General features: G+C 41.0%; 1 protein-coding gene across 4 annotated transcripts; it reads left to right on the top strand.

The window, feature by feature from the left end:
- The first annotated feature begins 792 nt into the window (after window positions 1-792).
- On the top strand, window positions 793-22,645 carry elf2a (E74-like factor 2a (ets domain transcription factor)). 4 transcript variants are annotated; one of them, XM_074674609.1, is made up of 9 exons: window positions 793-1,088; window positions 5,996-6,079; window positions 8,788-9,073; window positions 9,526-9,633; window positions 13,472-13,585; window positions 16,061-16,144; window positions 20,484-20,676; window positions 20,821-21,069; window positions 21,221-22,645. In XM_074674609.1, exons 2-9 carry the CDS (start codon window positions 6,005-6,007, stop codon window positions 21,780-21,782), a joined length of 1,671 nt encoding a protein of 556 aa, XP_074530710.1. In that variant the 5' UTR covers window positions 793-1,088; window positions 5,996-6,004; the 3' UTR covers window positions 21,783-22,645. The 4 variants fall into 4 exon arrangements, with proteins under 4 accessions (XP_074530710.1, XP_074530709.1, XP_074530708.1 ...); XM_074674608.1 differs by having other exon boundaries at window positions 20,481-20,676; XM_074674607.1 differs by having other exon boundaries at window positions 13,469-13,585.
- The last annotated feature ends 214 nt before the right edge of the window (window positions 22,646-22,859 follow it).

The raw sequence follows: 22,859 nt of genomic DNA, 5'->3' as shown, positions 1-22,859 counted from the left end.
TCGAGGATGACGATACTGTGATTTGATTGGTTTGAGGCCAAAGACAGGGTGGCTTCCCTTGGCACAGTCTTGGTCAATCACAGATGAGCAGTGTCGTGACCACGGCCTCATCTGATTGGTCAATCATTCTTGTTTTTTTTCACCAAGGGATGCCAACTCTGCTTGGCTTCCTTGCGGACAGCAACGTGCAGTATCGTATTTTCACCACGCATTCGCCACAGAACATTTACGAGGGCGCTGTTTTACACATTGTAAAATTCTCAATAACTAGAGGAGGGAAATAAGGAGGAGATGGCGGTGACAAAACACAGAAGAAGTATCGAAACTGTTAAAAAGGAATATTTTCATTAAATCACAGCTACAGTCTAAAAAAAGAGAGGAAGCATGGCTTCCCTTGGCCTCCGGGAGAAAACGCCACTGATTGTCTATTAAACTGGATTGATTTACTGATGTTCAAGGCAGAAGTAGTCAGTAAGTAGTCAGAATGGTGAAGACTTTAAAAACAACTTCTGTTTCTCTTCAAAAAAAAAATGTTCTGGATTGGGTCTGTTTGGAACATAGTTAATACAAAGAAACTAATTAAAAAATTAAAATGAAAAAAATATGATTGCGACATTAAAGTTAAAATAAAGTTACAATTTAAAGATATTAGATGAAGAGAAATAAATACTAATTTATGTTCATTTTGTCCCATGGACTTTATAAATCATAAAACCTTTTTGTTTTATTATAGCCCAGAACGAGAAATGGTTTATTGTTGACGGGCTTTGTCCATAGGCTTTGTCTCACTGACGTCACCACGCTCTGGATCTGTCGTAGCGTAGAGGCGGCGCGCCGGAAATCTACAGCAGAGCTACAAAACAGCACCGATCAAAACACAACTTCTGAGCCTAAATACGCCTCCAGTCTTCAGCCTTTAACCCAGTACGTCGAAAGGAGCACACTGAGTGTATTTTGACGAAAAGAAGACTTGCAAAGATTCGTTTATGTGAGCAAAGTAAGCGTTTTGGCCTTGTCCGCTTGGCTTACGCAGGGCCCACATAACGCTAGCCGAGGAGCTAACTTTTCTGAAGCAAAAGCAAAACAAGGTAAGAGCTGGAAACTTTCTGCACCAGCATGTCACACAACTGGTCCTCACAAACATGCCTGTCATCGCTCTACTGTTTAAATCATAACTGTGCGCTCCCTTAACAATGCGATACAGATTAATGGGTTTGTTAGCTTTCTGCTAAATGTTTGTAGCTCAGCAACTTAACGGTAGTGCTAGCAGCCAATACTCAGTCAATTTAGGGCGATCTGAGATGAAGTGCTGAACTCAGGATTTGTTTCATTTACTCAATTTAACGTCAACGCTCATCTGAAGTTACTGTTATTAGCGCCTAATGCCAGGTGAAGCACTGGTGTCTAAGTTCGTAAAGTCTTGGCTGATGAGCTGCAGACGCATGAAGTTGGCTAACAGTAGAGTCTGCAGCTCACAGAGAATAGAGAGCTGCTAACCCGCTCAGAAAGTAAACAGCAGCTTGTAAGGAGTTTGGTCTGATGTGCGCTACCAGTCGCTCTCATTAGCACGAACCATCAGCACCGCAAATCCACTGTAGACTTTTGAATACTCTGTCATTGGAATTGTAAAGAAGAAGATAGGGTTTTAAGACGCCTGCCTTGCTGTTGCAGCTCATTTTACTGTGAAAAATCAATTTAAATGTAAAATGTTGCCCCAAATTATTAAAACACTGAAATATCTTCAAAGGCACCATTATGTTCTAAAAATCAAGAATAGAGCCCTCATAAGGTGATTTGGGTCATTTTCTTTATAAAATAGCAACACTGCTAAAGATTGACAGGCTCCTAAAGGCTGCATCAAATAAACTAGAGAAATGTATTTACATCCAAAGGACAGCCTTGGACAGGGTTGCAGATAGCATGGAGTAGTATTAGTGTTAAGTTGTCAGGAAATATACTGACTCTTTGCCTGTGAAGGATGTGCTGCTGCTGACAAACCAAATATTGAAGTAAAAAAAAATGATTAGACAGTGGGACTCACTTCATCTGATATTGGTTGTGATTAGGGCTGGGTGATAGGTCCTAATTAAAAAATCTCAAATTTTATCCACCAAAATTTGATTTACTATTTCTGACAGTTTTTTCCCCTACCTGTTAAAGAAAACAATGGGTGCAAATGACAGAACACTCTCAAAACCAGCTTTGTTTTATTTTTTTAAAAACTGAACAAGATAAGCTCTGTTTCCCTCCTGGAATTGAACTGTTTGGTGTTCTTCTGTTTTAAAAACTACACTTCATAGTTTAAAAGGAGGCAGACTGTTTAAATTCACATTGAAAGCTGCACCATTTTATACATTTTGATTTTAAAAATTCAGCTAAAAAGGCATGTACAGTACTGTTTTCAGTGCACTACTGCACCTTTCAGTTTTATTCTACTTTTTAATTATTTAAAAAAATGCTTTGTTTTAGGCTTGTTTTATTTTTTAGTTGCTTGTTAATCCTGTAATTTTGATATAAACAAATAAGAAAAAAGAAATGCTATTTATTTGAGTGCGGGCTCACAAAATTCATGCCTCCCTGCATAAGTCAGTGCCCTGGTCGGGGCACCCCAGTTTAAAATGTCTTGACCTGTCCCTGTTTGTCAGAGCGTACCTTGGTGCAGGCAGGTTTTGTTGCTCTGCTCATCAGCAGATGGATTAATACTGAATAAAAGGTTCAGTTGGTGGAATAGAGGGAGTTACAGAGAAAGCTAGGACTCGGCTTTTCCCATGTAAAAGTCAAACACCTTCTCCAGCATGTCTGTCCAAGCAGCACACCGCTCTGGTCAATCCCCCATTGTCGTCCCATCTCTCTCCCCACAGTCTATTTTCACAATTCAAGATCCAGCCATATTAGTGCTGCACGATTTGGGGAAAAGGTGCGATTTGCGATAAGGTGGACAATATTGCGATTGCGATTGTGCTTGCGATTTAATAAAAAAAGTTGTGTCATGATGAGTCTACAGACTTGCTTGGTTATCATGGAGAAAAATCTGAATTGCATGTGTTGACATTGCGATTGGGATTGCGATATCCTCTTTTGCGATTACATAATTGCATGTGCTGACATTGCGATTACGATTGCGATTGCGATAATCGTGCAGCCCTAAGCCATATCACTAAAAAGAGGGATTTTCTTTGGTAGAGTGAGGTGTTCTAAGGAAAACTAATGTATATTTCTCCACTATCTAAATCTAAAATGATGGGAGTGTTACTTTTGAAGAGCAGCAGGTTTTACATGTGTCAGTTACATCAGTAATAATCTTCAGGTGAACCTAAAAGGGTCCCTGCTTCGTAAATGTTTCAGTCAAAGATCTTCATCAAACTCCTGAAAAGTAACAGATAGAAAACAGGGTGCTGGGTGTTAGGGCTGAAAAATTAATTGAATTTAAACTGACATCCCAATGTAATACAATGCAATTTTCAAATCACAAAGACTGCAATTTAAAAAAAAAGTTTTGGAGTGCATTTAAAAAGTGCAATCCATGCATTTATACATTCCAGTGGTTGAGCCCAAAATTTGTTTTATTTATATTTCTGCACTTAAGTTTGTGGTTTGTTATGGATGAGAGATCAGTAAGATTTTTATACATTTGATATATATGTTCCAGGGCTGCAGCTATCAAATATTTTAGTATTCAAGTATTCTACTGAAAATTCCATCGATTAATCGAGTAATCGGATAAAATACATTTTTGTTTAGTTAAAGAGCAGTTCTTTTTCAAATGAAAATTTCTCCCCTTAAGAAATAGAATTTTCTGATACAGCATGTCAATAAGAGCACTTGCTTTGGTAGCTCCAAAATTTGTAAACATATTTTGACACATTTTTTGTGCCTTGTACATCTCATCAAATGTTGCGGACCCAAATGGCACCCGTTTCATTGAATGACCCATTAGTCTCCAAACTCCAGAAAAGAAGCTAGATTTGTTGCTAGTTGCTATTTTGTATAAGAGGTAGCTTGAGGGGTCGGAAAACTTTCTAAATATGGCCTCAGCTCTATTTGAAATACAACTCTTTGATCTTTTTTAAAAATTAAACGATTCCTCGAGGCGGAGAAAATTACTCGAGTAATTTTTGTAATCCAGTACCTCGAATCATTTGAGGAATTGTTTCAGCCCTAATATGTTCACACAGTGTTTCTGTTTTCATTTTATAAATAGGTGCATATTTCAATGGTTGAGCCAGAAATTTGGTCTTATGCATATTTCTGCACTTTATTTTGTGTGAGATTCATAAAAGAGTGGATTCATATTTATTTTTTATATATACTATTGGTCATACCAGACCTGTTGTTCTGCAGTGCTTTGTTTCTTTCTCTGATTTTATTTAAGGTAATTAATGATAATTATATTACATGGCTTCAAGGCTTGAAGTTAAATCAATCAGTCAATATTCTGCTGTGACTGTAATAATTAAATCAAGATATGTTATTCTTATCAATTAATGCATCAGTTCATCTCATTTCATCATAACATGTTGGCCTAGCCTAGCGGAAAGACTTGTATACATGTTAACAATATCCTTTGTCGTGTTGCTTATCCTATAGAACGTTTTTTAGTGAATAATGTAAAAGATAAACATCCCTTCCCCCAAATATCGCATGCTAAATCGCAATCGCAATATTGGTCCAAAAAATCACAGATGAGATTATTTTCCAAAATCGTTCAGCCCTACTGGGTGTCAAAAAACGCACAAGAACATTACTATGACATTCCAATTGTTTTATTAGTTTACTGTTACTGTCCACTGTACACATGTGGAGTCAGTGCTTGCCATGGCACAAAAGGTGGGCAACAGTAGGGATGCACCGATCCAGCTTTTCTGGTCCCAATACTGACACCTGGGCTTTGGGTATCGACTGAACCCGATACTGATCTGATACTAGTGTTAAATGATAACCTGCATGCTCTTCTGTGGGATAATACTGATAATGTTCTGAGTAAAAGACAAAAATGTATACATATGGAATTACTGAGGTTGATATTTATTTAAACTATGGGTGTTTAAATGTTGAACAGCAGCAAACAAAATCGATATATCAACCAAACCTGGGTCGTATTTATGCAGCTCAGGTGCTGAATCAAATGCAGGCGGTGTTAAAGTTGTTTGCTTATCACACTGTAATCGACACTCATTGCCTTGGAGTAGTGATACTTACAGGTATTGTTGACTTTTTGAAAACAGGAATACTAATACTTTCTCAGTATCCGTACATCGTGCAACCCTACTCCTATTTATGACCTCCTTACTCCTTATGAGCCTGACTGTTGCCTGAGATTCTCCGGCAGGGCCCTACTAGTGGTTCCTAAATCCAGACTGGTGTCAAAAGGGGGCGAAGCCTTTGCTGTTCAGGCCCCTGAGCTTTGGAACTCCCTGCTGGAGATCTCAGGCAGACAAACTCAGTATCATCTTTAAAGTCTCTTCCTATATCTGTCTTTTATTGTATTGTTTTTATCAACCTTTTACTTCTTTTACATTGTTTTATGCATTGTTTTCATTTTTACCTGTGTGTTCTCAACTGTCTTTTGTTTTATTGTGAAGCAGCTTGTAACTTAGTTTCAAAAGGTGCTTTACAAATTAAGCTAGATGTTTTGTTACTTACAGACCCCTGAGTTGGACCCGAGATGTCATAATGATGCATCATGATTTATAACTTTCAGAAATTTGCAGTTGTGCAAAATAAGTGTCACCACTGCTTCATTGTGTAAGCATAAGTTCACAAGAGATTTCAGATTGAGGAACAGTTTCAGTGGTGATCTTCTTTTACTGAGAAAAAAGCCTCACCATTGCTGGAACCAAGTCATGAGGAGAGTTTCTGCCTTTGGGCTTTCACATGATATGTTCTCTGACAAACTCACACACAGACACAGAGAGATGAACACCAACACTCATAGAATTGACACATCATTTTAATGTCTTGTGCACTCTGATACCCTGTGCTTTTATTTTGATAGGAATGAGTGATGACCTCTGTGGTAGTGTCAGATGGAGGAGGGAACATAGTGGAGTATGTCACTGTGGTGGAGGAGCCCCAGCAGGTAAGCCTTCCCTTTCCTAAGCCAGAGAAGTGAATCACACATAGTCCAACATACCGTATTTTTCGCACTACAAGGCACTTCAGAGTATAAGGTGCACCTGCAATGACTGGCCTATTTGAAAACTGTTTTCATATATAGGGCGCACCGCATTATAAGGCGCATAGAGTAGAAGCTACAGTGGTGGATGGGGTTGCGTTATGCATCCGCTAGATGGAGCTGGGCTGAAGGGGATGTCAACAAAACAGTCAGAGAAGTCAGTCAAACTTTCCTATCCAACTATTTTCCGTGCCATTTTCAAAAAAAGTGTGCTGTAAAGACGAAGCCGTGTCTGCCATCCACAAAAGCCGTTTCCAGAGATCAGTTCACATGCCAGAGCTTTGGGGGGCGCTGTATCGCTCTGACAATAAACAAGAGAAGAATCCCAGGCCAGCCTGTGAGCTAACGTTAGCACCTACCAGAATTCCTTTTTACCAGTTCTTACCACTGTTACGTCGGCGATGCCCCCTGACAACAGTAGCCTTGATGAATCAATATTATACCATGGTCAGTGAGAATTCCATGTCAACTGGCGTGATTTAGATTGGTCTAATGCACGCCAGTTGACAGTTAGTTCGGCAAGTTGAATCACCATTGTATCACTCCTCTGTGCGCTTTGCCATAGAAACGCATCACACACATTTCAACGGGTGAGGATAACACAAGAGTGCTGAAATATGAATTTTGAAGTCAATTTCAACATTTTTGGACCAAAGAAAACATATGATGAATGGGAAGAAGAGGAAACAAGGAACAAGCTAGGCAACGTTACAAGCAAGCAACATCAGAAGAGCTCAACAAGATTGAAAACAAAAAAGATGAAGAGAACACAAAAAAAGTTACAAAATGATCTGTTACAATTTTAAGAGAACATTTAATGTGGAAAGGAAGAGATGCTGAGTTGAATTTGTCAGCTGCTGAACTAAACACTATTCCAAGAGAGTTTTACGCATCAGTGCAGACTCAAACTGGGAATAGTTCCTATATTTGAGCACATTTAGCAAGTTTACAGCAATTATTCATTATTTCTTTTGAAGTTTACAGCTTGTGGGACCAAGGTTTAAGTGGATTAGACTACTCGGAAGCGTGCGTTAGACCGTTCTAAGACACGACGTGGAGTGGGAACACCACCACGCGCAGCTGGTCTGACCCTCTTGAGATCAAAGTACACTGTATGTGGCCCTTTAAATAAAATGAGTTTGACACCCCTATCTTAGAACAAAGACATTACCAAGCCTGAAGCCCAGGTTTCAGGTAATGACATTAGTCATCTCTGTACCCTATGAAAATGAGTAACCTGTACAGTAGGGAGGGGGTCAGGATGATCAGCAGGGGATGTGTTGTTGTATCTGTTTGTGTTTCATTTGGAGTCAAGTAATAACCGACCCAGCATTCTCAGGCTTTGGTGTGTGCTCACAGAACAGTCTGTCCTTATAGCACAAGCAGGTGGAGTCCATCAAGAATGATCCATTCAACCTCCATTCATTCAGTCAGTCAGTCAGTCAGTCAGTTTTTTTTAAGTCATTCTTGTTTGTACCTTGGAAAAGACGCCTGACAGAGCATGACTTTCAACTGTTTTACAAACCTGCTGATTGCAAAACTGCATGATTTTGATAGTTCAGCAGGACTCACTCAATAAAGTCCCTGTGAGGAGTTTCAAAGTGATCTCAAAACAGTCTCCCTTATAGATATATGCCTGATCCTAATCCACACTTAAAATGAGATTATCAGCACCTATAGAAGCCATCCCTAAATGCTATTTTCCCAGCTACCCTTGAGGCGAGCAGGACTGGATTGGTTTATGGCATGTTTAAGTTTCTATGACAACACTACACCTGCTGATGAAGTTTAGTAGTGAGAAGAGAGATCTGTGTTTTTCTTAGCTGAAAACGATTTCTGTGATTAATTTTGTAGTGATGGTGGACACTGGAGCCTAAGACAGAAAAAGGACAGATGAGCAGAAGAAGACTAAAAAACAAGCTACAGGCTTGAACGCAGGCTAAATGTTCTCATTAAGAGTAAATAACTGAAGAGCGTGAATCTAGGGCTGCGCCGATCACAATTTTCTGTCCGATCAACGTTCTTTAAAAAACCTGACCTGCCAATACTGATTTTCACTTTTCATAACTGACAGCATGTACCTTCAATGTTCCAATCTTATCTTATTGAAAATCACCCAACAATACCTGTGAAACAATAAAATCTTTATGTTTTAACTGAAATAACCCATAAAGAGTCCTGAGTTTTAGGTCTCAGAGCAAAAAGCAACAATGGCTGGCTGTTGAACTTTCCCCAGAGGTATATGAGCTCATTTTCATATGTAAGGATGGGCCGATCACCAATTCCCCAAAATTAAGAAAATCGACATTGATCAATCGGTGCACGTCTACGTGGAGCCTCTGTTCTCAGACTCTGTAGTGTTAGAACAGACGGCCTCTGAAAAAGTGAAACCAGCCTGGGGATTCTTAATTTGATATAGCACAGAAAGTCAGGAAATCATGGCTGGAATTCATTGAACACAGACGTCTGATTAAATCCAACACCTTCTGTTTACTGAGGCACAGTGGGAGGAGGAAAATAAAGAATCAAAAGTCATAATATGATTTTCCCTCAGTTTATTGCGCTGCATCATTGTTTGAAATCTTACCTTGATGTGTTTTTAAATTACTCAGTGTGAGCATCAGTCGGCTGAAGAGGAGGAGGATGAGGAAGAGGTGGTTCAGCAGGAAGTTGAGGCAGTGGTTGTGGAAGGAGGAGAGGAGGTGGAGGAGGCTGTAGAGGAGGAAGAAGGTGTGGTGCTGCAGGAGGAGGGGTGTCCGGCAGTGATCGTGGAGGAGGTGCCCAGCGCCCAGGTGGAGGAGTGTTACTCAGCTCAGGTCCTCGTCTACGATGATGAGACATACCTGATGCAGGACGTTGCTGAGGAGCAGGAGGTGGTGACGGAAGTGGCTGAGACAGGTGAGTTCTCTGTTTGATCTGACGTGAGAGGTGTGAGTGTAAGGGTTTACATTAAAGAGATAATGCATAGTGAGCACTCACTTAGGAGGGGTACTGTCCCACCCTGAATGGATTCTGTTTCACATGAAGGAGTGGTTTTCACAAGCACTAACCTTCAGAGAAACAGTAGACTACTCACCTCACTCCAGCTGGCTGCTTTCTCCATATCAGTGTCAATGAGCTAATAGATTTTGAGTTGCTATACCTGCACACTTAAAGAGATAAAGAGATATTTCATAGATGGGGGTAGTGAGATAGAGACAGCTACCTCATACCTCCAAATACAGAAGGCAACAGCTAACAGATGTTAAAGTAGTGGTGTGTTTTGTCGAACTTTAGTTGCACTTATGTTTTTGTATTGTGGCAGTTCTTGGCGGACTGTGTACTGACCTCCACTCTGCTCTCCTCTTCAGTGGAGATGACAACACATGACATGGTGTGTTTCGACAAAACGTTTGAGGCAGCTGAAGCGCTCCTGCACATGGAGTCTCCCGGAGGTCTGCACAATGAACGCAATACAGGTAAACACACCTTCAGTTAGGGATACATGATAACTTTTTTCTTGAACCGATAACGATAACTGATAACTTTCAGCTTCTACAGGCCGATGCCGATAACACACACTCTCAAACATTTATATATTAACCAAAGATCATGACGTGAATTCTATAATCAAAACCAAAATACTGTTACAATTGCAGTTACTGTGTACAGCAGTGGTTCCCAAACTATGGCCCGGGGGCTGGATACGGCCCGCCTCCACACTTTACCCAGCCCCCTGAACAATACCAGAGGCACATTATGATTTTTTTTTTCAGTCTGGCCACATGATCGAGACTTACACATGGATAGAACGTAACTTTCTGTTCAACCCTGCGGCAGTTTGTGCCCTATCTGAAACCCCTCCCTTTGGAAAAAAAATACCTGTTATACAACCATAATGGTAGTGAAATGTATTGTGCTGGTAGGTGTTGTATCACATAGTTCGGTTTCTTAGCCTGCTTGCTTTCTGGTTTTCACAGTGAAGTTAATAAGAGAGAGTGGTGTCTACAAGAAAGTTAATATTTCATGGTCTTTTTTTCTGTGAAAAAACTGAAAAGGGTTATTTATTTATTTATTTCAAAATAGTGTTATATATTTCATTCATAGTGTTATTATCTATTTTCTGTTTTTTTTTCTGTCAAGATCCCAGAAAGGGTTATTCATTTTTGGTTAACATATATTATACCATGGTCAGTGAGAATTCCAATGTCAACTGGCGTGCTTTAGATTGGTCTAATGCACGCCAGTTGACAGTTAGTTCGGCAAGTTAAATCACTATTGTACCACTCCGCTGTGCACGTTACCATAGCAACGCGTCACACACATTTCAACACATGTGAGACCAGCCTGCGCTCCTACTGGACCCCGTCTCTATAAAGCCTGGCTCACACTACAGGATTCTCGCCCCGATTAAACCCAGATTCGGTCCTCCCCACAATCAGGGAAGAAATCTGGTCGGGGACTAAAATCAGCCCCGTCTGGGGCAGTCTCACAGACTCCTTGGAGCCGCCCTGATAATTTTCAGACATGTTTGATATTTATCTGGATGATTACAACATTCATTCTCACTGAGGATGACAACAGACAATTAGAAAGAGCCCCAGAGACCGGACGACAACAAACGCAGGATCAAAGTGAAACTGAAAGGCTCCGGGTCAGCTGACTGTGCGCTCCACTGGCCCACTCGAGCCAGTTCAATAATGCCTTTAAAAATAACATATAATCACAGCATTTTCAGTAGTAAACTGTTGTTTTATCAAAAAATTTTCAGAGAAGTTTATCACAAAATATGCAATGGAAACACCATTATCGCAAAAACATGTGACTTCATAACAACGCACCTCCCTCACCTCCGCTTACGTGTCACAAACGACTCTGGTGTTCATACTGTAACAGCTCTGCTGTTAGTTCTGTGTTCAGTGCAGATGTTTGTGTTTTTGACTGTCGGTATGTAGGCATTATGACGGCTGTGAGCGGGTCAGAGTCAGAGAGCAGCAGGAGGGAGGGGCGGAGGTGTGTGTGTAAGATCTCACTCAAGCCGCGGGGTCGGTTCGTCTCGGTACGGTGCGCTTTTAGCGGCGTTTCCACAGACTCATCCCGGGACGGATCCCTAAAAACCGAGACGAGCCGTCCCACTTTTTTGGGACCCTTTCGTATGGGTGCCAGACTGAACCGATCCGCTCTCGGGAGGTGGAGCAACACACTGCAGACGGTTGATTGGTCAAAAGAATCGTCACTTACCCTGACAGCGGCTGCATTTCTCCTGGCGGCTCACAGACTTCTCTGAAACGAAGCTTGATTGCACTTTGTAACAGAGAGTTACATGAAAATCACAGAGAGGATGAAATGCTGCATGTCTTCCAATCCTGCTCTTTGTTTACTGTGTCACGTTTTCTTCTTTGTTGGATTTAATCGCGGGGTAAGCTGCTACGGCGTCGCGCTATTGTTTACCAGCTGTGGCTTCCGGCATGCAGCTTACACGCCACCCACCATGAGAGGGTACAGTTTGCTGTGGAAACACAAACGGGATGAGACTTTACTGTCCCAAACCGTCCCAAACCGTACTGAACCGACCCGTACTGCTTGGTGGAAATCCAGCTTCAGTGTGAGAGGAGATGATGATTTTCAATTAGTGTTTTGTTCGTGCCTATTTTAAGTTAGTGTGATCACGGTTTGACTAGTGAATAAAAACAGCAACGTTCATGAATGGTCATCATCATCAGTGCAGTGTCTGGACATTACACCTTACTTTACTCAAGTTGTGCGTGATTGTAGTCATAAAGGAAACACTGGCAAGGCGTAATTGTAATTTATAGAAACTTCAGCAATGTCGCTTTTATTTTGTGAAAAGATGTAATGGAAACACAGCTACAGAGAGAAAGAAGGAGAGGATAAGCTACGAGCTTTACTACTTAGAAAGATAGCACGTGCTCTGACCTGACACTGTATTCTTAACAATTCTTAAATTACCTTAGCCTGTGGCTCATGTCTGGCAAATTTCTTGGATTTTTCAGAAGTGTGTAAGTCCCGGTGGATTCGTTGTGGTTGGCTTTACGCAATTAGCGTCTTTAGCATCCAGGTGTCCTCATGCTTTCAAAACCCTGTGGAAGCAATGGTTACGTTTCAGGTGACTGATTAGGTTAAAAGTATTGAAGCTGCTCCTTTTTCCTCCTCATGGAACTTTCCTGGATTAACTGTCTTCTTCAGAAACTTTAAAGAAGTCCCACAAAGTCGACTCCATGTTTTCTGTTTTGAAGCGTCAACATGCTGTGTTGTGATGCATTTAGGGGGTGACGGAAAATCACGGTTCCCACATTTGCTAATCCTCCTTTCGGCCTTTTTGAGTTTATATTTGTATTTTTTATGTGTAACATGTGAAAAAAAATACTGTGGATGCCAATTCAAGTCTGTAACTACCACATCATGACCAAGTTAATGAGTCTTTTCCGACATGAGGGGGAACTCTTACATTTTCCTAGTCAGGAAGCGTTGTTTTTTTTATGTCGATGCCACTTGAACGCATCACTCACTGCGGGCTGTTCATGTCTTACAGTGACAGTGGGGCACCGCCGCGCTGACAAAGATACACGTTATCGGGGCTAGCTGCCGTAATATCGGACCGATAGGAATGATGTCATAATTCCTCGTTATCACCCCTACCCTCAGTACACCCTGCTGAGTTTGAGACACAGCATTCTTTGAGAAACACACACACACACACACACACACACACACACACACACACACACACACACACACACAGCAAGTTGCTTTGGAAAAAGCAAGGCCCAGAATGACACAGCCAGCATGTCTGCCCTCCTATATAATTGTAGGGGAAACACTGACTAATGTTTTTATGTGTTTTCTCAAACTGACACCCCCAAAATGCCACCTATAAGGATTAAGGAGTGCCAGAATCATTCAGCATCTTTATCACAAGCTTCTTCAGTCCCCAGTAGATCATCTATGCTGTAATGACCTGCAGCAACTGTGTCACACAGTCAGAATGAGCTTCTGGCTTTGTTCATCAGGAACCTTAGTCCATTCTCTCCAGTAAAGTCTCCTTCTAGTACCCAGCCTCTGTGGACTTCTAGGTTTGCTTTGGATCATTGTCCTGTTGGAGGCTCCAAACAAAACCCAAGCTTCAGCTCCCTCACAGACGGCGTGACACTTTTTCCTTTGATTTCCTCAGATTTGATTGAAATTGAATGTGTCGCAGGTTCCAGTGATAAAAACATCATAGATACTGCATTTTCAATGCTGTAAGCTGTGAAACTATTGAAGAGAGGCAAATCATGTTCTCTTTGATTTCAGCAGAGGATGTGATGATGGAGACAGTGGTGGAGGTGTCAACAGAGTGTGGACCCATAGAGGAGGAGTCCTTCCCCATCCCTCCTGAGTGTGAACCTGTTGCCAAGAAGAAGAAAGGAGGTCAGTGTCCTGAAAAACTCCAACATGGCTCCCTCCAGCCTGAGGATCTGTAGATGCTGTTTATTTTGAAGATGTTTTCTTGTAGTATTTTTTTTCTGTCCAGTTCAGCATATCTTACCAGCCTACAGCATATTTTTGTAGTCATTTAATTGGTGTCCATCTCGTGATATGTGCAGGGGTAGCAACAAGCTATCCCAATTTAAACAGTAAGTATTGACTGTTAAATAGACTGACCACCCCTGATCCTCAGGGTTAAAGTTCTGCAATTGTTTATGTTTACTAAAGATATATTTCAAACACAAGGATTTCAGCCCGTCATTACGCTAGAGTGTGCAGCAGAGGAGTTTTTGGAAACACTGGTTTTAACAGTAGCAGCTATATTCATGGACCAGCCTGAGGAAACCTCATCATCAGCTCCATTCAGATTTAAACAGTGACCACAGAAGGGCTTAGGGAAAACTCTTATTTATCAGAACTGTGCTTATGGCAGTTTAAAGAGATGTACACTAAAACACACTTTAAAAAACAGCCATAGAACCAAGAAATGAATGAGGCAGTGAAATGAAAAATGTAGATAATAAATGAAACACAAACAGAAAAACTGTCCCTGCAGAGATGAGCACACATTTTTCACATCACAAGAAGCTAAAGCAAACACATCAGAGATACCACAAACCCTAGAATCCACCATACAGACGGCACACCTGTAGGCCTGTAAGTTGGGCAGATATGGCCAAAAACCAATATCTCAATATTTTTAGGCTTTATCACCGTACACAATGTATATTTAGGTACTTTGATTTCTCATCCAAATCGCTTTATAAATGTTCAATTCAACCCTTTGATACATAAAATGATATCAGAATAATGATTCAAGCAGAACCTTCGGCTGGATTTTTAACGTTTGCAAAAAAGGGAGAATCACAATCAGGTGAAGTTTAGCAAACCTTGTATTTAAAACTGAACTTAATGTAGTTAGTAATTTTCAGTAGCAGTTAAGAGAAACAAAACTGAAACTCAAGAAACATGTCAAGTTCATTTCCTCGTTGTGGAGAGCTGGGAGAGAACCAGGCAGGGATCATACAGGCAGCAAAGCCCAAATAAGCAGCTACACTTCTGAAAACAAGCCTCAAGAACCCACAACCCGCGGCTGATGAGACGCGCAAGAGACTTTTTTCTACATTAGTTCACAAAGTAAGAACAAATGGTGACCCTAAGCCTACTGCCAAACTGGTAACAAAGTGGCTAAAGGGGGACAAATTCACCGTTTTGGAGTGGCCATCACAAAGCTCTGATCTCAAGCCAACGCCAACTGAAAATTTAAGGGCAGAGCTGAAAGGCATGTGAGAGCAAGGCGACCTACAAACTTGGTTCAGTTGCACCAGTTCTGTCAGGAGGAATGGGCCAAAATTCCTGCAGCTTATGGACGCACATCCAAAGCATTTGACCCAAGTCATACAGGTCAAAGGCAATTCTACCAAATACTAACAAAGTAAACTCCTGACTCTTAAGAAAGTAAAAAAAAATGTCTAAAAAAGTATCTCATTATTCTGGCATTTAGCTAATAGAAATAATTTTGGTAATCCTAATTGACCAAAATCAGAAAAAGTTTAATCTGATTTAATGTTAGATGGTGAGACAAAAAAGGTTATGTGCCTTTATATATAGTTTACTATCATATATATGTAAAGTTCTAGTTTCAACTGTATTTAGAGTGTGTTTTAAAGCTCAGACAAAAAGATCAACCTTTAAATTACACCAAAAACAGGCATCCTGCCCAGCCCTACCAGGCTGTAAACTTAGTGGAAACACTGATGTTGTTTATAACATTGCATACAAAGAGGAATTAGTTTTCACTAAATTTAAATAAGAAATTCTTCTTATGAAGTTAAATGAATTAAACGTTAGTTCAATTAAGTGAAGCACTTTGATTTGGAAATTTTTTTTTTCTTAATGTTTTAAAATGGAATTTTCAGTTTCAGCTCAGTAAAGCACTTTAAGCACTTTATCTTTGATACGCAAAAAGTGTTTCAGATAAAGACACGTAATTCTCTATTTCTTATTCTTGTTCAAAATCATTCACATTATATGAAAGCTATGGAGAGCCACAAAAAGTTCACCCAATGGCATCAAAGGCAACGCAATGAAACATTCTGGTGCACCTTAAGTTCTTGCTGGTGCACCCAACAACAAAGAAAGTTAGGTGCATTAGTGCAACCAATGCAAACTGTTGTTGTGGAGCTCTGCTCTGACATCTCCCTGAGGGTCAGCCCTGAGCTGCCTCAGAAACCCCTTGCAGTGCCAGTGAGGGGCTGCGGTAGTCTTTTTCCGTTTTGTTTTTAACATTGTCTCCACATTTTCTCTGAGGAGTTGATCGATCTGGATATTCAGCTCAGTCATTTGCTGGATGATTGTAGTTTTTCACATTCAAAGGGCAGCAATTTCAACTGAAATGTTTTTGTCTGCCTTGTTCAGGTGGACGGAAGCCCAAAACACACCAGCCAGCTTCTAACGGTTCCTTTGACCTGGGGATCAAGAAGAGACAGAGGGAGGGCAAAGGTTTGTGACATGAACACACACAGTTTCTGAAAATGCTGAGCAGCTGAATGAGCAGGATAGTATGACGACACATTTTTCAGAGGAAGTTTTGTCAGAAAAACTGAACAACAAGCTTGAATGTTTGTTGGGGTTTGTAAGGGCTGCATTGCTCTTTGAAGACTGTAGAGTCAAAGCGTGTGTATATTTACCTCATTCAGCAAGTATTGAAGCACATAAGCACAGATCATAAGACTTAAAGCCCCTCCACCTAGAATGCTGGTGGACCTCCTCCCAAAAGCCCAAAATAACAGCTCAGCATTGTGTTAAACTTGTAAATGATTTATCTTCTGCAGATTAACCCAGAAAATAATCCCTAAGACGAAGCCCCAGAGCAGAATTCTTTAGCACAAGCTGACCATAGACGTTCTTTTTGGTCCTTTAAGATGGATCATTAAGTTTGGATTTTCCAGAAGGGTTTGACTCACTTCCTGTATGTCTTTGCTCAATTCAAAAGCATTAAAATAAGTATAAAAAGTAATCCAATGATTAATGTTTCTTTAATAACTCAAATGTCTGTGTTTGGGTAATATTAGAATGAGAAAGTGAAACGGTGGCTCCTGGTGTAGCAGCAGCAGGAGGATTAACAGCCAGCTGGAGAGTAACAGCATGACACTGATCAGTGTTACACTTTCCCAGAGACTGAGCTGAATGAAGTGTAAAGATGATTGACTCCACTCTGAGTGACAGACTAATAAAAGTTTGGGACGACTGAATACATAGATATAAACATGGAATAGTGAGGGGGAAAAAGTGTCTTTTTTCAGCTACTCTGGGGATATGTGCTGTGCGTCATGGCAACCAGTGAAATGCAGTGAGATGATTACACAGCCCTAAAAACCTGCATGTCTGTTACATCTGGTAAATAAGCAACAGTCTCTTCTTCTCTTCCCTTTATGCCGTAGTTTGGAACTACTCACCATTTTTTCAGCTCCATTGTTATTATTTTATTTTTATGTCCTGACTGTCAAAGCACTTTGTAAAATTCTGTCTTTTAAAGTGATATATAAATAATTACTATTAGGGATGGGAGAGTACTGATATTGGTATCAGGCCGATACCAGCCTTTTTTCAAGGTATTGTTAGTCATGAAGGCTGCCGATACCAGCAGCCGATACTCAAGGCAAAACAATCTTACGTTGAGTAGGTCCTTGCCAGTAGTGATGTGCGATACCACTGATTTCCTTTCCGATCCGATACTGAGTAAAATTCAGGCTGGTATCGGCGATACCGATCCAATACCGATACTTAGTGTAAATACATGTAATGTGTCTGGTAAATCTAAAGAAAAAATAATTAACGCATTTCAAATCATACCACTAACTTGAATTTGCCAGTACAATAAATCATTAAATAAATAAATGCCCCAATGATTTCACAAGTTTGTCAATACCTACATTTTGAATTTTTTATTCAACAGTTAAAGAAAATTAGATGGGTTGTAAATTTATAATGGGTATATATTATAGACTAAATGTTATCTTTTATTTATGTTTTCTAGAAGATAGTTTTCTTAACTTAACATGACTGTTTTATTGCAACTGTTCTGTGTAATTTAATGACACCTGTTGTTTGTAATCCACTTCAAATAATCAATTCCTTAGGGAACCTTACCTGAATTAATCCAGGCTGTTTTGCCCATGTGAGATTATCTCCTTGACTCATGTATCATTACTCTAAATGAACTCATGCAGTTATTTATTGAAGCATGTATTTATTTTGTTACTTATGTCATAGCCATATCTATTAATTGGAACAATAGCAACAGTGCTTAGCAACACTTAAAGCCCCACATTTTCTCCCTCTGTACCTAGATGGTGTCCGCTTGCAGCACTGAAGGATTTAGAGATGTGTGTCTCACCCTAGCAGCAGCTGACGCTGAGCTCTCCTCTTCCTCTGTCCCCCTCATTATAAATGCCTCGTATTCTTGGTTGTGATTTAACCTAATTGTTTAATAAGGATCGCTGTGTTGCCACAAGTCCTGACGTTTTTTCTTAAAATATCTCCACACAGCTAAAATAGCTCCACACATGACTTCTTTTGCACTTTACCATTCTGTCCTGTGACAGTGTAAAAGTGAGTGACAGGCTGAGCAGCGTGCAGCTGCACTGACGCATTACACACTTAGTCTGGCGGAAGGAAAAGTAGTTCCGACAGAGCGGCGTATCATTCAGATACGTTCTTAACAGTTTGGTGACTCACTGTGTTCCTGTTAATGATTTACCGGACCTCAAATGACTGAAGTATCAAAAGTATCGAAATTATGGTTTTAGAATCGATTTTTAGAGCACAGAGAGCTGGTATTGGAAGTATCCATATTTAAGTATCGATCCGCACATCACTACTTGCCAGTAGTTGCTGCTACTTGCTGCAGTGTAACACCAAGGCAAATATGTGTTAGGTCCTGTTCAGACAACATGAATGAACCAGGGAGTGTATAACGTAATAATGACCCATAACGTAATAAATTTGGCCTTTTTAAAATGTAATAGGCCAATAACGTTATAACTGACCAATAATGTAATAAAAGTCCTGAACCTATAATGTAATAACTTTTGACCAATAACGCAATAACTTAGTACGTTACTGGCTGGTTTTTACGTTATGGGCCTGATGCAAAAAAAAACAACTTTGAAAATGTAATAACTGAGCTGATAACCCAATTACCAGCCAAGAGTGTAATACATTTGCCCTTTTTGAGAATGTTATAGGCAAAACACATAATAACTGACCATAATAGCGTATAGCATATCAGTTGGTGCCTCAAAAAAGTACTCATTTTTGTCATGAAAAATGCAATCTTTATCTATTAGAACTCTGTAACAGTTTTTCCTTAAATCTACTATATTTGTTATGGCTTTTGTTCTCCAAGGTAAAATTAAACAATAAATAACAAAAGTGAGTTCTAGTCTCAACATCCTGAACTGATGAATAGAACAATAGAACGGAACATATTTAACCTAAGCACAAAAATAATGAGGATTACTGTTCCCTTTTCTTACATTTAAACATTTAAAAAAAAATCAATTTTAAATTATTTTCTACATTAAGAAAACACACCAACTTGTCTTTGGCAAACAGCTCTTAAAGACCAGTTATTACATTTTCAAAGTTTTTTTTTTTTTGCATCAGGCCCGTATCGTAAAAACTGACCGGTAACGTACTAAGTTGTGGCGTTATTGGTCAAAAGTTATTACGTTATAGGTTCAGGACTTTTATTACATTATTGGTCAGTTATTACGTTATGGGCCTATTACATTTTAAAAAGGCCAAATTTATTATGTTATGGGCTTCTACAGGGAGAGGTAACAGTTAAACTGTTTTATTTTGCACTTCAGTTTATTTAAAAAGATAACTTAAACTCTGGCACTTGTTAGTTTTATTTTTTAACCCAGAGAGAATATTTGTGTTTCCTTTTGGACTTCTTGCCAGAGTGACTGTGCTGTCTTTGTTCAAAATGATCTCTCACTGTGAAATGAAATTTTATGTAAATAAAGTACTACTTGTATCAGTACTCTGTACCAGTGAGTACTCAAGAGGGAGTACTGTACTGGTATCGGTCTGAAAAGTAGTGGTATTAAACATCCCTTATTATTTTTTATTATTGTTATTATTATTATTATTACTATTGTTATGTGAAATGGTTTCTTTACAACTAGACTCCTGTCCACAGTTTTCAGAATGCAGTGCACTGTAAAGGCTGTGTTGACAAACCTCGAAGCTTTGAATTAATTTACTGGACCTATGTGAGGAATTGTTTAAGTAACACTTGGTTACAGTGTAAAGGTACAGCGTAGCTAATGTGTGATGTGTGAAGGAGGCTGTGATTGTGGAAGACGATTACTCAGTTTGCAGAAAATCACACACACACACACACATACACACACATACACACACACACACACACACACACACACACACACACACACACACACACGCACACACTCCCAGTACATCTCTATGTGAATATGCTGGAATTAGCACAGTAACTAAAGTTCATCCATTGTCCTAAGGCAGGTAATTAGAACAAAGGTTGAAAATAACAGCAACAACACAGTTTAACCAAACAAGTTGGACTCAATTTATACACAACAAATAACTCACAGAAACAAAACTGTCTATGAGCAGGAAACATCAGAGCCGTCAGCAACAAGCAGAGAAATAGAAATTAAACATTATAAATGATACATTACCAATCTTTAACTTTCTTATCAAATGTTAAATTGTTCTTTTAAATCATGATGTGTTTTTAAATACTCAGATTCATTCTGATAAATGATTGAGCATGATGTTTGTCCAGCAGGTAACACCACCTACCTGTGGGAGTTTCTGCTGGAACTGCTGCAGGACAAAAACACCTGCCCCAGGTACATCAAGTGGATGCAGAGGGATAAAGGCATCTTCAAACTGGTTGACTCCAAGGCCGTGTCCAAACTCTGGGGGAAACACAAGAACAAGCCCGACATGAACTACGAGACCATGGGCCGAGCTCTGAGGTCAGCCTGCCTCCACACTCACAGCTAAGTCCTGAACACAGTCTGTGGGCTTCGTTCACTAACCAGAGTTTAATGTGTGAGTGTGTGTGTGTGTGTGTGTGTGTGTGTGTGTGTGTGTGTGTGTGTGTGTGTGTGTGTGTGTAGGTATTACTACCAGCGTGGCATCCTGGCTAAAGTGGAGGGGCAGCGGCTGGCCTACCAGTTCAAAGACATGCCCAAGAACATCCGAGTGATAGAGGACGAAGAGGACGGAGAGGAGGTGGAAGACAGCGAGGCTGTGGTGTCTGCACAGCACCTTGTTCACCAGCAGGGGGTCACAGGCCTGGGCACCTCCCCTGCTGCCACCCAGCCCCAGCAAACCTACGTCACAGTCATCCCCAGCAATGCTACCAGGTAAATCCCACTTACACGTTTACCTTTGGTGAAAGAGTCACTGCTCCAGGACTTGCTCTTGCTCCACACATCGGATCATTTGGTGTGCCACGGACTGAAGCTGATCCACTGTAGGCCAGCTTGATCAGCTCACTTTCTCTGTCTCCCTCAGATCAATCAGAGCGATGCCCATGGTCATGACCAACTCCCTGGGTCAGGTGACGTTAAACTCCTCCTCCTTCCTTACGACCACCACAGGGACCCCGGTTACAGTAGCCAACGCCTCTGCTGTCGCTCCACCCAAACTGGTCATCCAGGCACTGCCCACCATGCTGCCGGCTGGCTCCAAAGCAGGAGAGAAGATCACCATCATCACCATCCCAGCCAACCAGTTGGCCACTCTCATGCAGGGGAACCCGCCGGGCCAGATCACACAGCTCATCCAGGCCAAACCCGTCGCTACCACGTTAGCACAGGTGGCCACTAAACCAGCAGCTGCCCCCACGGTCCAGCTCACCACGGGTCGGCCTACACCACAGCTCATCCTGGCTAAACCAGCAGCGGTGGCCCAGACGTTACCACAAGTCTCAGTCCAGGTCAGCCAGCCACTCCCACCCCCAACCAAAACCCCGACCCAGACCTCCAGTCAAGAGGTAGCACAGTTAGAGGCCACAGCTGAAGCTCCTCCCCCTTCAAGCCCAAAGGCAACATCCCCAGATGCCACGTCGTCCTGAGAGTTCTGCCCTGAGGATGACGATGGGGGACAGGAAGTGACTGTGGACACTGCTGAGGAAGTGCGGGACACATCCGACCCCCCATCAGCCACAGGGAGCTCTGATCAGCTCAGACTGTCTCCAGGGAGATGTCTGCTCCCTCCCCACAAAGGATTTAAGGGAGTGTTGTAGACACACACACACACACACACACACACTCACACTCACACTCACACACACACACACACACACACACACACACGCACACACACACACACACACACACACACACACACACACACACTCACACTCACACACACACACACACACACACACACACACACGCACACACACACGCACACACACACACACACACACACACACACACTCACACTCACACACACACACACACACACACACACACACACGCACACACACACACACACACACACACACACACACACACACACAGGTCAGAGCTCAGAGGATGTGAGCAGCCTTAGATTGTAAATGAACAAACCCTTTTTGTAATCAGATGTAATATAAGAAGCTGACAGACTTTGTTGTAAACAGAAATGTAAGGAATCATTTTTGATACTCTGCGTGTGTTTGAGTCCAGGCGTTGTTTCACATTCTCTCTTTGTTTGGGTCAGTCTCAGTCCAAGCTGTCTGCAGACTCCCCCTCCATAGCACTGTCTCACCCTCCGTCTTTTTTCTATTGTTGGCATAAAGGGAGTAGAAGGACGTCTGCGTCGACAAAACAGAACTAAACTGTGTGCTCCTGTCTGAAGTATATTATACTATTTTTTCTTGTACTATCAATGTAATGAAGTAGATTTTACTGAAATATGTATTATAAAAAAATTACAAATGTAAAAAATCTTGTCAGAGGTGTTTTTCCTTAGCTTTCTGGAAAGTAAAGCGATGGTCGCCTGTTTCCACCAGCAGTTCTGGAGGGGGGGTAGCATTTTTTGGTTTTCTGATTTGGCCAAGTTTCATCAATTTCTTTACCTTCCAGATTGGTGGTGGAAAAGTGTGCTGTGTGCACTAACAGGTCCGGTCACAAGAGGGCGCCATGGACTCGCTTGGTTGGTTTTT

Source organism: Halichoeres trimaculatus, unplaced genomic scaffold (genome assembly GCF_033239565.1).
Source record: "Halichoeres trimaculatus isolate MK-OKI-2021-1 unplaced genomic scaffold, fHalTri1.1 fHalTri1_scaffold_7, whole genome shotgun sequence".
NCBI lineage: Eukaryota > Metazoa > Chordata > Actinopteri > Labriformes > Labridae > Halichoeres > Halichoeres trimaculatus.
Note: the sequence above shows the minus strand (reverse complement) of the source record. Positions and strands in the feature narration are given on the sequence as shown.

What these genes read in the sequence shown, in the direction of transcription:
- elf2a (XM_074674605.1), top strand. Translation starts at nt 6,005, where the DNA reads ATGACCTCTGTGGTAGTGTCAGATGGAGGAGGGAACATAGTGGAGTAT. An exon ending in GAGACAGAGGGAGGGCAAAG is followed by an intron (nt 16,145 to 20,480) that starts GTTTGTGACATG and finishes ATGTTTGTCCAG; the next exon opens with CAGGTAACACCACCTACCTG. An exon ending in ACCATGGGCCGAGCTCTGAG is followed by an intron (nt 20,677 to 20,820) that starts GTCAGCCTGCCT and finishes GTGTGTGTGTAG; the next exon opens with GTATTACTACCAGCGTGGCA.